The sequence below is a fragment of the Mytilus trossulus genome, chromosome 1, assembly GCF_036588685.1.
Source record: "Mytilus trossulus isolate FHL-02 chromosome 1, PNRI_Mtr1.1.1.hap1, whole genome shotgun sequence".
Classification (NCBI taxonomy): domain Eukaryota; kingdom Metazoa; phylum Mollusca; class Bivalvia; order Mytilida; family Mytilidae; genus Mytilus; species Mytilus trossulus.
The window spans coordinates 16,570,919-16,584,650 of record NC_086373.1 but is presented as its reverse complement, the minus strand read 5'-3'; the positions used below and the strand labels follow the sequence as shown (position 1 = coordinate 16,584,650).

Here is a 13,732-nt window from a genome sequence, read left to right as displayed (position 1 = left end):
TTAAAAGCCAATATAATTGCATTCTTGTTGCATTTGTTGTCGAAGGTTGACATCATTTGTAGTCTGACATTAAAAAAATATCTTCTTCTCATAATCAGAATTAAGGCACAATCAGTATTTTTTTTCAAGGATTTGTACGCTGAGGTGTCACTATATATATACATACCCTTCATCTTTATGATGCCATGTTAAGATTTACTTGTCACACGGCTGGCACTGCTGTCAACTGGTCAATAAAAGATATGTTCTAGCTTGATATACATTTATTAAATGATTTACTAGTAGCTGATTTTTGTCAAGCCTGCAACTTTTGTTGCAGAAAGCTCGACATAGGGATAGTGATCCGGCGGCTACGGCGGCGGCGGCGTTAGCTAACTTCTTAAAAGCTTTATATTTTAGAAGGTAGAAGACCTGGATGGTTCATACTTTGTATATAGATGCCTCATGTTACGAAGTTTCCGTCAGTCCCATGTCCAATGTCCTTGACCTCATTTTCATGGTTCAGTGACCACTTGAAAATAAAGTTCAGAATTTTTGTAATGTTGAATTCTCTCTTATTATAAGTAATATGATAACTATTTTTGGTATGTGCGTACCTTGCAAGGTCCTCATGCCCGTCAGACATTTTTCACTTCATTTCATAGATCAGTGAACAAGGTTAAGTTTTGGTGGTCAAGTCCATATCTCAGATACTATAAGCAATAGGGCTAGTATATTTGGTGTATGGAAGGATTGTAAGGTTTACATGTCCAACTGGCAGGTGTCATCTGACCTTGACCTCATTTTCATGGTTCAGTGGTTATAGTTAAGTTTTTGTGTTTTGGTCTGTTTTTCTCATACTTTATGCAATAGGTCTACATTATTTGTTGTATGAAATGATTGTAAGGTGTACATGTCTAGCTGGCAGATGTCATCTGACCTTGACCTCATTTTCATGGTTCAGTAGTCAAAGTTAAGTTTTAAGTTTTGGTCTTTTTATCTAATATTATTTGCCAAAGGTCAACTATATTTGGTGTATGGAAATATATTATGATCTATATGTCAGTCCCGCAGGTTTTATTTGACCATGACCTCAATTTCACGGTTCATTGCAGTGTTAAGTTTTTGTGTTTTGGTCTATTTTTCTTAAACTTTAAGTAAAAGATCAACTATATTTGTTGTATGGGAGCATTGTTAAAAAAGGCATGGTTCATCTGACCATGACCTCATTTTCATGGTTCATTGGCCTTTGTTTAGCTATCTTGGTTAATTTAAAGTTCATGTGAAAGATGTAATAAAGCTTTATATTTAGGACTATCAACATAATATAAATGATTAGTAAAGAAGGCAAGACATTTCAGTGTGTGCACTCTTGTCATATTAACCTAGAAATTCATATGATCTTCGTCTCTGTTTAATTTCATCATTAATAAATAGACCTGGGACAATTTAAAGTCTCGCTATACAAATCCTTGGTCTTTTGTTAAAGATTATCACCTCTGAAATGTGTTTCCCTCTCTCATACATTGTATTACTGTCTCATTGAGGTATACATGGTATGATTTCATAATTGGCCTGCACGATTTTCCGTAGCAAACCATTGTTTAAACGAATTATCAGTTACAGCAAATGAGTGACTGTGCAACCACCTGAAGCAATTATTTACATAGATTCTCAAATTATTATCAAGAAATCAAATATCTTCAACAGTGACCACATCATAACATTTATACAACAGAAAAAATTTTGTGGTTGCATAAAAATAACTGACGGTTGCATAAAAATAACTGACAGTATAAAACATCAATCTCAAGAATCTAACTATACAAATTCTCATCTATATCTACATTTTTTAAATCAAGGATTTGGGCTGAAGAGTTACTAAAATAATACTCACTTCACTTAACAAGACTACTACTAAGAGACTGCCAAACATACCAGTCATATTTGGAGGAACTAATGCCCTTTCTAATACAAGTTCACATCATGTTGAAAGTTTTCATGTTGATGTGATCACAACTTGTTGATCAGGATCTGCTTACCCTATCGGAGGACCTGAGATCACCCCGAGTTTTTGGTGGGGTTTGTGTGGATTAGTCTTTAGTTTTCTATGTTGTGTCTTCTGTACTATTATTTGTGTTTGTCTTTTTATTTTTAGCCATGGTGTTGTCAGTTTATTTTTAATCTATGAGTTTGACTGTCCGTCTGGTATCTTTTTCACCCATCTTTTTTAACTTATTTCATACAAAACTTTAACCAGAAATTAGACACACTATATTTTATATAAGAGATACACATATGGTAAATATATTGCCTCCTATTATACCTGGCTAGATATTACTGTGACAAGGCCATTGGATGATCACCAAAACATAAAGGATGCTGTATCATTTACAAATTATCTCTCACTTTTATTAGGTGAATTCTACCAAATATTTTTTCTTGCATATGATTAGTATCTGTGTGATAATAATTATTATTGCATAGCAATATAATATTTGCCACAGAAAGTAACCAAAAGTTAGCGTGCAATAAATTCCCAATATTGCACTAGTGCAATAAATCTTCAAAATTCATGACGTCATCAACGACGAAATCTTACTTTAAGCCAATTTTAACTTTCAAATATTAATGATATTGCTATACAATAAAAGGGTTATTGCATGAATATTGGGGAATATTGTCCCTCGTAGAACATATATTATTACTCGCAAGCTCATGCAATATAAAATTCTACTCGGGACAATATTCCCCAATCCTCATGCAATAACCCTATATTAACAAGTTCTACGAGGGACAATATTCACCATTATTCATGCAATAACCCTATATTATGGCACATTTGTGGCCCATCAAAATTATAAACAAGTTTTATTTTCAATCTTTTATTCCATTCAAGTAATATCAACAGTTGTAGTATAAAATCTAAAAAAAAATAAGACTAACTCATTAACAAACAACAAGAGGTTAGAATTGATCACACCATGTATCTAATATTCATAAGTTTCATTTCTATGCTATCTCTATACTATTAGCACCAGCAGTAGTCTCCCTTTCATCTATTGTGTTAAAAAAAAAATTGTCTCCCTTTTCATCTATTGTAAATTAATACAAATTGTCAAATTACTACATACCTTTGAATTAAACTTAACATTTAAAAGTTATATTCTAATAAAATTTTACATCTGAAGTAAAAAATTCAACTGAAACTTTACATTTGAATGCAATATTCAACTAAAACTTAACATTTAAAAGTTTTCTATTTCTTTAATTTGAAACATGGTGATAGCAATTCTACCCCTTTCTTTATCAATAACAGTATTTCAATTTTTGTATAATTTCAACATCATATTTACATGCAAAAAAATAACAACAAAATCCTCTTCCTTGATATTTGTGTCCTTTTCTTATAAAATCATAACTTTAAATGAAAAACATAACTGTTCCATAAAACTTGAGTTTCGTATAAATGTAAAATTTGCATACATTCATAAGAAATATATAGCATTGTAAATGTTTTTCAATTGTATTGTTCTGAAGCATTGCAGTAATTATAATCATAACTAATATGTACAACCATTTAACTTCATTTACAAAATGCTGATGAGTAATAAAAGCTACACTTTTTGTTAATCTTAATGTCTTTCAAAATATCTTACCAATAAAATTTGTTCTTAAAGTTACTCTGAGTATTTCAAGATTATTTTATGAAAAGAGTGACATTAACACCAATTGATAACTGAACATAACATTCTACAACCACTCACTGAACTCAAATGCCATTAAATTGGAAACCATTCATCCGAAAAACTAAAATACTTCTTGTTGTCTCCATTTTTATGGCAAAAATATTCTCTGGTAATTTTGTTCTTTTCCAAAATGAATGGGCTTTTGATAAACAGTGCAACAACAGATTTACTTATCCATCACAGCATTTATTGTGGGCAGTCAAAAGTTGAGGTTTTAATTGTTATCATGTATAGTCCACTCGAATATAATTGAAAAAAACAGAATGACTAATTGTCAAATGTTGAGTTTCACTTTAACCTGTTGAATTTTTAGTTCTTTAGGTTTTTTTTGCATGATATTCATTACAAAATCTGCCAGCAGAAAAGTAAAAAAGAATACTGGCTGATTAAATTTATAGTAAGAAGTCCAACATAGCTAATTATTTTTTAACAGTATGATATTGAATGCTAACAAAAGTAAAAGTATTGTGAACTCATATAAAATTAAAAAGAAAATTAGTACAATTAAACAACAAATCATATACATGATTAAAATTAAATAAGTTGTTGAAAATTGGATAATACATACAATTGAATTATCTTAATAAAACTACTTATACATTTATAACTGATATATACAAATGGTGTTCATTACTTATATGATGAATATTTTGATTTTCCAATATTTGCCTCTAACCTTTTCTCATTGCCCATTAACAGCTACCTTGGTTTCAATACCTACTGTTATTGATGTGAACTGATAGCCATTAGCCACGGTGTTCCATACAACTTTTTAAATCAATTTAGCCAAATTACACATAAAATATGGCTTTTTAATTTAAACCAATTTTAGCAATTTCATTGACAATATAGAAACCGAAATTTTCAGAGCTGTAAAAATAAAAATATTGTTTCCTGTTCCTGCTACTTAAAAAAGATAGTGATGGCTGACACATTGATGCATTTACAAAATGATATATAGCATTGTGTATTGACTGTAATATAATCTGGAATGGATATTAATTTGATTTGATGAACAGTACCAATATATACAGTTGATATTTATGAAAAATAATAATTAATGATGATCAAGCTAAATACCTTCAAATTTAGTTTGAATATGTTTTTATGTCTAAATAGTACATGGAGATCATAACAGTAAAACCTGACTAAACCAAAAACCTGTTCAAAATAGATTTTAACACCAGGTCCTCATTTCAAAGCAAATCTTACATTTAAAATTGATCATAAGTCATGAACAATTCAGTATCCTTGAGATCAATTTAAGTCATCAGATTTTTTGAAAAAAGCAAGATTGAGGACTAATTCATTGAGTTTAAAGGTAAAACTTGTCTTATAGAAACAACCACAGTCTCAAACAGGTTCGGTCTGAACAGGTTTCACTGTATATATTTTATGTACAAATTCAGCAACAATTAAAAAATATCTGATAACAAATAATGATGACGATAACAATCTTTGAATATTTCTGTGTAGTATTGCACTATCCCTAAGTCTATTGAATGATGACAAAATGATAAAAACTTGTCATTAGGTCATAATTTAGCACTGCCAGAAATCATCATCTATTTAACAATAATTACATCATAACAATCTGATAATATACATATTTACATCGGAACCAACTTCAAACAGTTTAAAGAAACAATGTTAACAAATGTTTAATTGGGTTTTAGAAAATTCTGCATTGTAGACGTAGAGTGGTAGATACTTTACAGTTTAGTAGTCGATGCTGATTAATCCTAACCATTTAAGGCACTATAGACCAACAGGTCAGCTTTATAATTCTGGGCAAGCCCAAACTATAACTTAAGTACTTCAAATTATGAAGAATAAGTAATTTTGTGTACAAGTTTTAAGACAGGTCTAAATATATCACTTTTAAAACACTGTACAAATACACAGAACAAATCGTAATGAGTCTACTGATTAACGATTTGCTCATGTAAGAGAGCTTACACTTGATCTCCAATCTATTCTCCTCAGCAGTTAAATAAATCACTAGCATCGTTGACAGAATTAGGACTGACTGGGTTTGATGATAACATGGGATCTCCACTGACTGGAGAACTATCATCCATAAAGTCTTCGAACGATCCATGAGAGGATGTCACTATCACAGCAGGTGCTTGTTCTATTTCTTGTTCATAGGAATGAGTTACTTGGAACGCATTCTGTGCTGACAAGTTTGCTAACTGATCCATATCATCTTTCATACCACTTGTCATGCCATTAGCATTCAATACTAACTCAAGTTGCTGAAATAAAAAAAATAATTGTTAACTAGAGTTACTTCCCTTGGAACTAACCAATGAATTGTATCACAAAAAATTAAACAGTAAACTACTCCACTCTAAGTTTTTGGTATTCTTTTTTTGATAAAGGAGTCATTTTGGCCTCAATTTTCAGTTTCATCTGACGAAAGATTTTGACCATTTTTTAAACACTTAAGTGTCTATTTCACTTGATTCAATTAGTATATGTGAAAGATTTCAACTAATTCAGTCATTAAAAACGATCCGATTCAAGCTTAAATATGAAAAATCTCTCAAATATGCCAAAAAACGTCACTTTTCGGATGGTTTTTGTCAAAAATGAAAGTGGCCGCATTCGTGTTCATCCACAACCTTTATATATGTTATGTCTTATCATAAAATACAACCTACATTTCAATATTAAGGATGAACACTAATGCGGCCACTTTCGTTTTACACGGAAACCGTCTAAAATTTAACTAAATTGATAGAATTTTGAAGATTTCAGTAATTTAGCATGACTTGATGGTGCTACAACCCGATATATGTGCATTGTATTGTCAAAATCAGCCCATATTTATGTAGCAGAATCATTCAACTGTCCAATAAATAACTAAAAGTTTACATTTTAACAATTTTGTAAAACTGTTATATTTTGGGTCCAAAAAGGGGTCTTACCAGACCTACTCCTTTTGAAAAGGGAGATTAATTTTTTTTTTTAATTTAGAAAATAGACAATAAAAGTTCAAAGCCACCACTTCTGTTGAAAAAAATCAAAATCTTAATTTCCGAATCAGCAAGGATCCTATTATAAACGAGGGAATATATATATTTTTAAGTATTGTATAGTTCTTTATGCTCAAACTGTATGCATACTCGACTATTGTTGTTTCTTTTTGTTATTGTCTTATTTATGTATTATGTTGTACTATGCTCTTTGTGAGCCTATTTAATGGAAATAAACAACTTCTTATAATCTTTGTATTACCTGCATCCTCAGCATCATCTTCCTGTTTGCTGATTCCATCTTCCTCTGTCTATCTTCCACATATTTCAGTCTTTCTTGGTCTCTCCTGAGTTTTCTGATGTAGTCTACTGATGCTTTCAATATACTGCCCTTGTTTTGTCTCATGTCTCTGCAAAAAATAACACAGAAAATAAGTATGAGATAATACATAAACATCATTTGAATTATACTATATTTTTATTTTTCCTATCAATGCCTTTGATTGGATGCCCCCAATATTTTTTGATCAAACTATGGATTCAGCATTTTTCATGCTTCAAGCTATTACACCTTTCTATGTCATAAACTTGAAGTATAAAATTTGTGTCGGAAACAACAAATCTAGTGTTTTGATTGGTTGACTCCTTAGTATGTGTACAATTATCATAAATAAATTTTTGTGATGGCAAGGCCTGATCTTAAAAGAAGCCAATGATAAAATAATGATAGTAACCTCAAAACAGCATCACTTTTTAAAGCCATGACAATTGTGTCAACAGTAAACCATAAGGAAAGGGTACTGATTTGTAAACAGTAAACACTTTCACAATTAGGATGTATGCTCATTTACACTTATTAAATGTTTCTAAGACAAACATTAGAGAATTCATATCTCATTCTGAATTGAAGACATTTTTTGCCAAAAATTTATTTTAAACATAAGCTTGTCTACCATTTATGACAGATCTATCGAATTACTTTGGGTTTATGACAACATATATTATCTCCCCTTAATATCACTGCAATGTAGTACACTTAGATACATAATTCAATGCAAGAATCACATAGTTATCACTAGGACAGTGAACTTTTCATGAATCTTTCTCTCAAAAACACATGTTACCATTGTTTACAAAACAACCTGTTCCTACTGTAGGACAAATAGTAAATAGGACATCTAATTATTGATTTGACATATATCCTTAGACTGTTTACTAAAATATTTAATAGAGCTTCTGTTGCTATGAAACTCTATATGACCTCAATGTTTTTGTTTACAAACATATTTATGACAGCTTTGCTTCTACTGTTATGAAATACAAATATGAATCATATATAAAAGCACTTAAAACCCAGATGAAAAATATCCCATATAATTTGGCTTTACCATTATTTTACTCTTGTAAGTCTCTTTGGGCTTTATTTTCTTAATATTTTATTTTCAAAACTGCCCATTTCATTAAAGAGAGTCTGTAAAAGTGGAAGATTGGGGAAGGGTGTCTATATTTCTGTATTCTTTTACTTTTAAGGCCCTATTCTTCTCCTTTAGACTCTTGTTGCCCATTCTCCAATATTCTTTATTATTCCACTACTCCTATTCTGTAATTCCGATCTAGATTTAGTCTAGATTCTACATGTACATGTGTAGTTCTTATATATGAAATCTTTCCCAAAAGAGGTGTTAAATGTAAACATCTATTCCTGAAAGATGCCCCTTACTTTTGTTCAATTTTAATTTTAATATGCCAACCTACTAAATCAGGAAATAACAATACACACACTTTCATATTAAAACTTTGTGTAAAGTTCAAGGGTTAAATAAATCAAAGTCCTCAAAATAATTTGATCATAACTTGTCATTTGATTGACTAGGTAATCGAAGTGTAAACATGACCAATACAGTGGTGTGAGGAATTCTTCTTTGTCCTACTTTAATAAAATATCTTGAAATCTGGCCATGACCGAAGGAAATAACCCTGAATTCTCACTTTTGACACAAGGACTTGAGGAATTTTCATTCATCACAAGGCGTCATTTATTACTTATAATCTAGAGCTCACAATGTAAGTTTAAACAAATTAAAAAGTAGATGTCATCTGCTTCAAGTAGTTTGTTTATAAACCTATCTAATAGTGTACAGAATATTTTTTTCAGGTGCACAATAAGTTTACTAGATCCTTTTTATCGTTACATTTAATGACATATTCATACTGTTAACCAACAAGCTTTTGTTTTTTTAATCTTGTCTGTAAATAATTCAATTCTCCCCCACTGGCCCAGTGACACTATTCATGTAGCTTTTCCTGTTATATTTCTGGTGTAATTTTTTTTAATGATTATTTACTTTAAAATGTAAAATACATAATTGGATGATGACCCCACCATTATACAGAATGTCATTAACATTTTATAAGAAAATTAAAGTATTTTCTCATTCGCAGTACATGTAAGTCAATATTGATTTTAACAATCTAACTAAGCTTTAAACTGCGGCTTTTTCAATATTTGATTTTGTGGTTTTAAAACCCCCTGCATACAAGCCTTTAGAAAATGTGCACTTCGTTGAACTTGTAAATTTATGGTTCACCTGTACCCACAAAATCAGTTGGTGTACCACAGATAATAATGATGAATCTGAAGAAGTTAGATTATCCTGTTTGAAAAATCTTATAGATTGGTTGTCATTCCTTTTCCTCTAGGTGACCAGAACTGATTGTACCAGACTTGTTACAGGTCTAAAAATCTTTACTTCAATCCATCAATAGGCCAATATAATATAAAGGAACATGTACAATAGGCCAATATAATATAAAGGAACATGTACAATAGGCCAATATAATATAAAGGAACATGTACAATAGGCCAATATAATATAAAGGAACATGTACAATAGGCCAATATAATATAAAGGAACATGTACAATAGGCCAATATAATATAAAGGAACATGTACAATAATGTATAGGTGTACCAAAAGGTTTACATAGATGGAAATAAAACATTAAAGGATCTTTAAATCTCTTACTCAATATGCCATGATATGACTTATAGGTGCTGAGAGAAATGCAACAGGCAAAGTAAAAACTGGAGCTGTCTGCATAGCAGTATAGACAACACCCCTAGTCTATGATACAAGGGTTTCCTTTTAAATTTGCACATAACAAAGTGATTAGCATGCAATTTGATTCTTATAGAAATCATCAATATTTGACCACATTTTTTATACCCCTGATACCTTGAATAATGTATCAACCAGTTCACATTAGATCTCTAAAATATGCCTCCTTCTTTAAATCTATAAAATATTACTTACGGATCTATAGTCTTTGGTAACAAAGTTCCTAGTTCTTTAATTCTGTCATTTATATTAAACCTCCTTCGTCTTTCAACTATAAAAGAGAAAAAAAGAAAATACTTAGTGGATTTGAAATTATTCTAAATAGTCAATTTACAGGAAAAAGCAACAACTCTGATATTCAAAGGGCCCCTGCTCTGAATATGTAATGTGGTGTGATAATTTACTTTGATTTTGTGGATAAAGGGTAACCACAAAAATTAAGAGTTGAATAACATAAAAATGTGCTATAGGGTTTTATACAGAATTTTTTAAAACCTCCAAGACCAGCACAAAAAAAAATTCACTTTTTCTTCCATCCTTTTAAATTTATACCACAAAATACATGAATCCACAGTACTACAGAAGTAAGATTAAACAAAACAAGATGTGGAGTGTGTGTCAAGGCCACAACAACAAAAATCAAGTGATATCGTAATGCCTTCTACGTATAAACAAGTGTCAAGGTCTTAATTGCTCCAAAACAAGAAAAATTGTGAATAAATTAAAATATCAACGATCAGCAATCAGATATGCATATTAAAGAAACCTTCTTAAGATAAATCATTTTTAAAACTTATTTCTAAGTCTTTATTGCGATACAGATTTGTCACAATAGGTAAAGGATGCACAATTTTGTAATAATGATAATCACAGTGATATTTCCTTACTTAGATAACTTCCTGTCTTATGTTTATTAAAAATGAGCGGATGACTCTAGTTTGTCACTGAACTGACAAAGCACTTATTTGAAGAGAAACTTCTATCTTTTATGAAATGTTATCTTCAATATGTACACCTAGTCTAAAAATACCTAACTTGTTAAAGACAAAAAAGCATTGTGGCATTTTTTACAGAGCACAGCATAAGTTATTTGTAGAATAACTATCAAAATGTGCAGCTTTTCATAAATGTATAATAATTGAACTTCCTAAAATTGTTTTTTTATCTATATCAACAGGAAATGTGGAAACTGACTGACAAAATATACGTAACAACGCCACCACGTCTTACCATATATAGTAGTTTCAAGATTTTCTTCATATCACTACAAATTTGTAGAAATCTATTATTTTTTAAGCATAACTTTGAAATTGATGCAGTATTTACCAAAAGAAATATCATTTAAATGGTTATCCTTCTTTTGTCCATCTTTCTGCCACATTCTGGAGTCGGTTTCACAAAAAAAACTAGAAGTTTTTTTGTGAAACCGACTCCTGGCTTGTCAAAGACTTACTTTGATTGTGATTGTCTTTCTTTTGTCTGTCTTTCTGCCACATTCTGGCTTCTTCGTCTGTCATAAAATCTGGGGTTGTGGCAGGCTGAAATTTGGCAGGGCAAGAGTTTGGCTGGTTAGAATTTTCTCTTGGTACTTCATATATGTCAAATAAGTTGGCATGCGGCAACTGCAATCATAATGAAAACATTTATGATAAAACAAAATCTAGTACTAGGGTTGTTTCTATGATGCATGAAGCTTTTACAAGTACCCATTGGAATCCCATATCCAATACCCCCTTCCATAATTTATAGTAGATGGTACTATAGCACCCCATAAAATTGAAAGAAAATCCCAAGTTATATTCTATCTAACCAGGAGTTAAAATATTTCAAAATTTCATTTGTTTTTGAAAAGACTGCCAGACAATTTAAGTAATTCAAATTGTTTTTCAAATCATGATGACTTATTTTCAAGGGTCCATGACATATTTCAAGGTTAAAATTACAAAGCATTTTTAGTAAATAGAAATCAGAAAACTCCTTGAATTAATTTGGATTTGTTTGAATCATGTAATTTATAAATTTATCAATCCTCCTTTTATCCGTTTATGACCAAAAACATAGTATTTAAATCAGAGTAAGACATATTACTCAGGCTAAAATATATGAGTAACAATTAGTAATATGCATTTCAACTGCATGACTATGATATAACACACGTCAACAGGAAAACACAATAGTGAATGTAAGTGGTCCACTTACAGTAGATGAGAGATGATCCAGAGTTGGTTCTATAAGGCTGAGATCACTGTCCAAATGAGGATCAACGGTCTGCAAACTAATTAACTCATTAATCAGTTCCATCTGGAAAAAAACAAAAAATGAAATAAGACATTTTTAAAAGATATAATATTTACATCTAGCTTTAATTGTTGTATGAGAAAATAATTCTATATACTAAGCTGAAGAAAAATGCATTTTTTGTGGATATTTGATTTTACGGTTTTGTCTGCATACATTGCAATAGAAAATTTGAAATTTGCTGACATTCCTGTAGAAAATTTGATATTCTTTAAAAGTTTAAATTAAGGGTTCCCATTTACTCAAAATAACAAGGATCATTGAAACGCAATGATAAATAATGAATCCACAGTATTAGCTAATGATGGAATCACTCAACACAGGCCTGTAGCCAGGAATTTCCAAAGGCTTTTTTTTGGACTTACAAACTCAACTTTAACAGTCAAAATTCGAAAACATAATGTTGACATTAACAGTGCTTATTTGTTTTCAAGGAGGGGTTCGTCCGAACCCTGCGAACCCCCCTGGCTAAGAGTATGTAATATATACTTACATCTGCCATTTCAGAGGACATGGCTGAACTGCTAAGGTCTGCTGACAAATTACTGTCCTGGTCCAATGGGACACTACCACCCAGTGCATGTAGAGGCTCTTGTGAGTGAGTTGAGACAGGTAGAGACTGTACAGATGTAACTTTGCCATGAGGATTACTAAGGAACATATGAATTTGTCGTTTCTTGCTTTCTTGGACATGGAACTGAGTGGGGTTTTGTAACTTTGACTCGACCTGCAAAATAAATGAATTCTTAGATAAAAATACATGTAATTTTTTTGAACTTTTACTTTACTTTTCATGATATTAAAGTCATTTTGATTCCCTTGCTTTCAAATATTCATGACTAATCAGAAGCCTTAAATTTCATCATATCAAGATATAAGTGAGTCTGACTGGTTCTTACCCAAGATTTCTGTAGCTTAACTTCCACAATTTTTCCATATTTACTTATTTTAGAAGCAGTCTCAACACTTGACAATACCACAATTTTCATTCTACATGTATACATGTATTTCCATAAATACACCTCCTTTGACCAAACTGGTACAAATTATCTATTCAATGGGACACCAGTGAATAACCTCATCGAGCAGTGTGCAGAGGAACAAAAGTTCATACACAGTTAAGAGGTTGCCTTGATGTACCATTAGGACGTTTAAATCAATCTACATTTGTTAATAGTCTTTAAAATGTTGACAATACATTTCCTGATTTAAATTTCCTTCTTCCTGTATTAACCTTTTCATCTCTAAATAATTAGAACTTAAACTTGAGGTGGCCATGAGGAAAAAAATGCTGCAAATAATGATTAAATTTAAGTTTTGACGTACCAGGAATCTATAAATACAATATGAAATTTTTATATATATAAGTTGCAGGATAAAATAAATTTAAAGTGACAGTTGGGATAAGGCAACATGGGCTAACAGGGATGTAAACAATTTTTGACCAATCAAGTGTGAAAGATGAATATAAAAGTTAAGTGCCATCTAACTGTACCTGCTACTGCCATTTAACACGATATTAGTATAATTCACCACAAATTCACACAAATTTTGAATATCAAGTTAGAACTTTATCAATCTTTTATGGGGGGAAAAGGGGGGACTTG

At 31.0% G+C, this 13,732-nt stretch overlaps 1 protein-coding gene across 3 annotated transcripts in view; it reads right to left on the bottom strand.

The window, feature by feature from the left end:
- Positions 1 to 2,848: 2,848 nt before the first annotated feature.
- LOC134716741 (microphthalmia-associated transcription factor-like) overlaps positions 2,849 to 13,732 on the bottom strand; it is a 31,916-nt gene continuing 21,032 nt past the window's right edge. For all 3 annotated transcript variants that reach the window (XM_063579748.1, XM_063579753.1, XM_063579760.1), the window contains exons 3-8: positions 12,619 to 12,852; positions 12,027 to 12,128; positions 11,281 to 11,449; positions 10,023 to 10,098; positions 6,972 to 7,119; positions 2,849 to 5,986 (exon numbers count right to left, since the gene is read on the bottom strand). In XM_063579748.1, the coding sequence (XP_063435818.1) occupies positions 5,711 to 5,986; positions 6,972 to 7,119; positions 10,023 to 10,098; positions 11,281 to 11,449; positions 12,027 to 12,128; positions 12,619 to 12,852 (1,005 nt within the window). In that variant the 3' untranslated portion in view covers positions 2,849 to 5,710. The remainder of the gene's footprint in view (positions 5,987 to 6,971; positions 7,120 to 10,022; positions 10,099 to 11,280; positions 11,450 to 12,026; positions 12,129 to 12,618; positions 12,853 to 13,732) is intronic.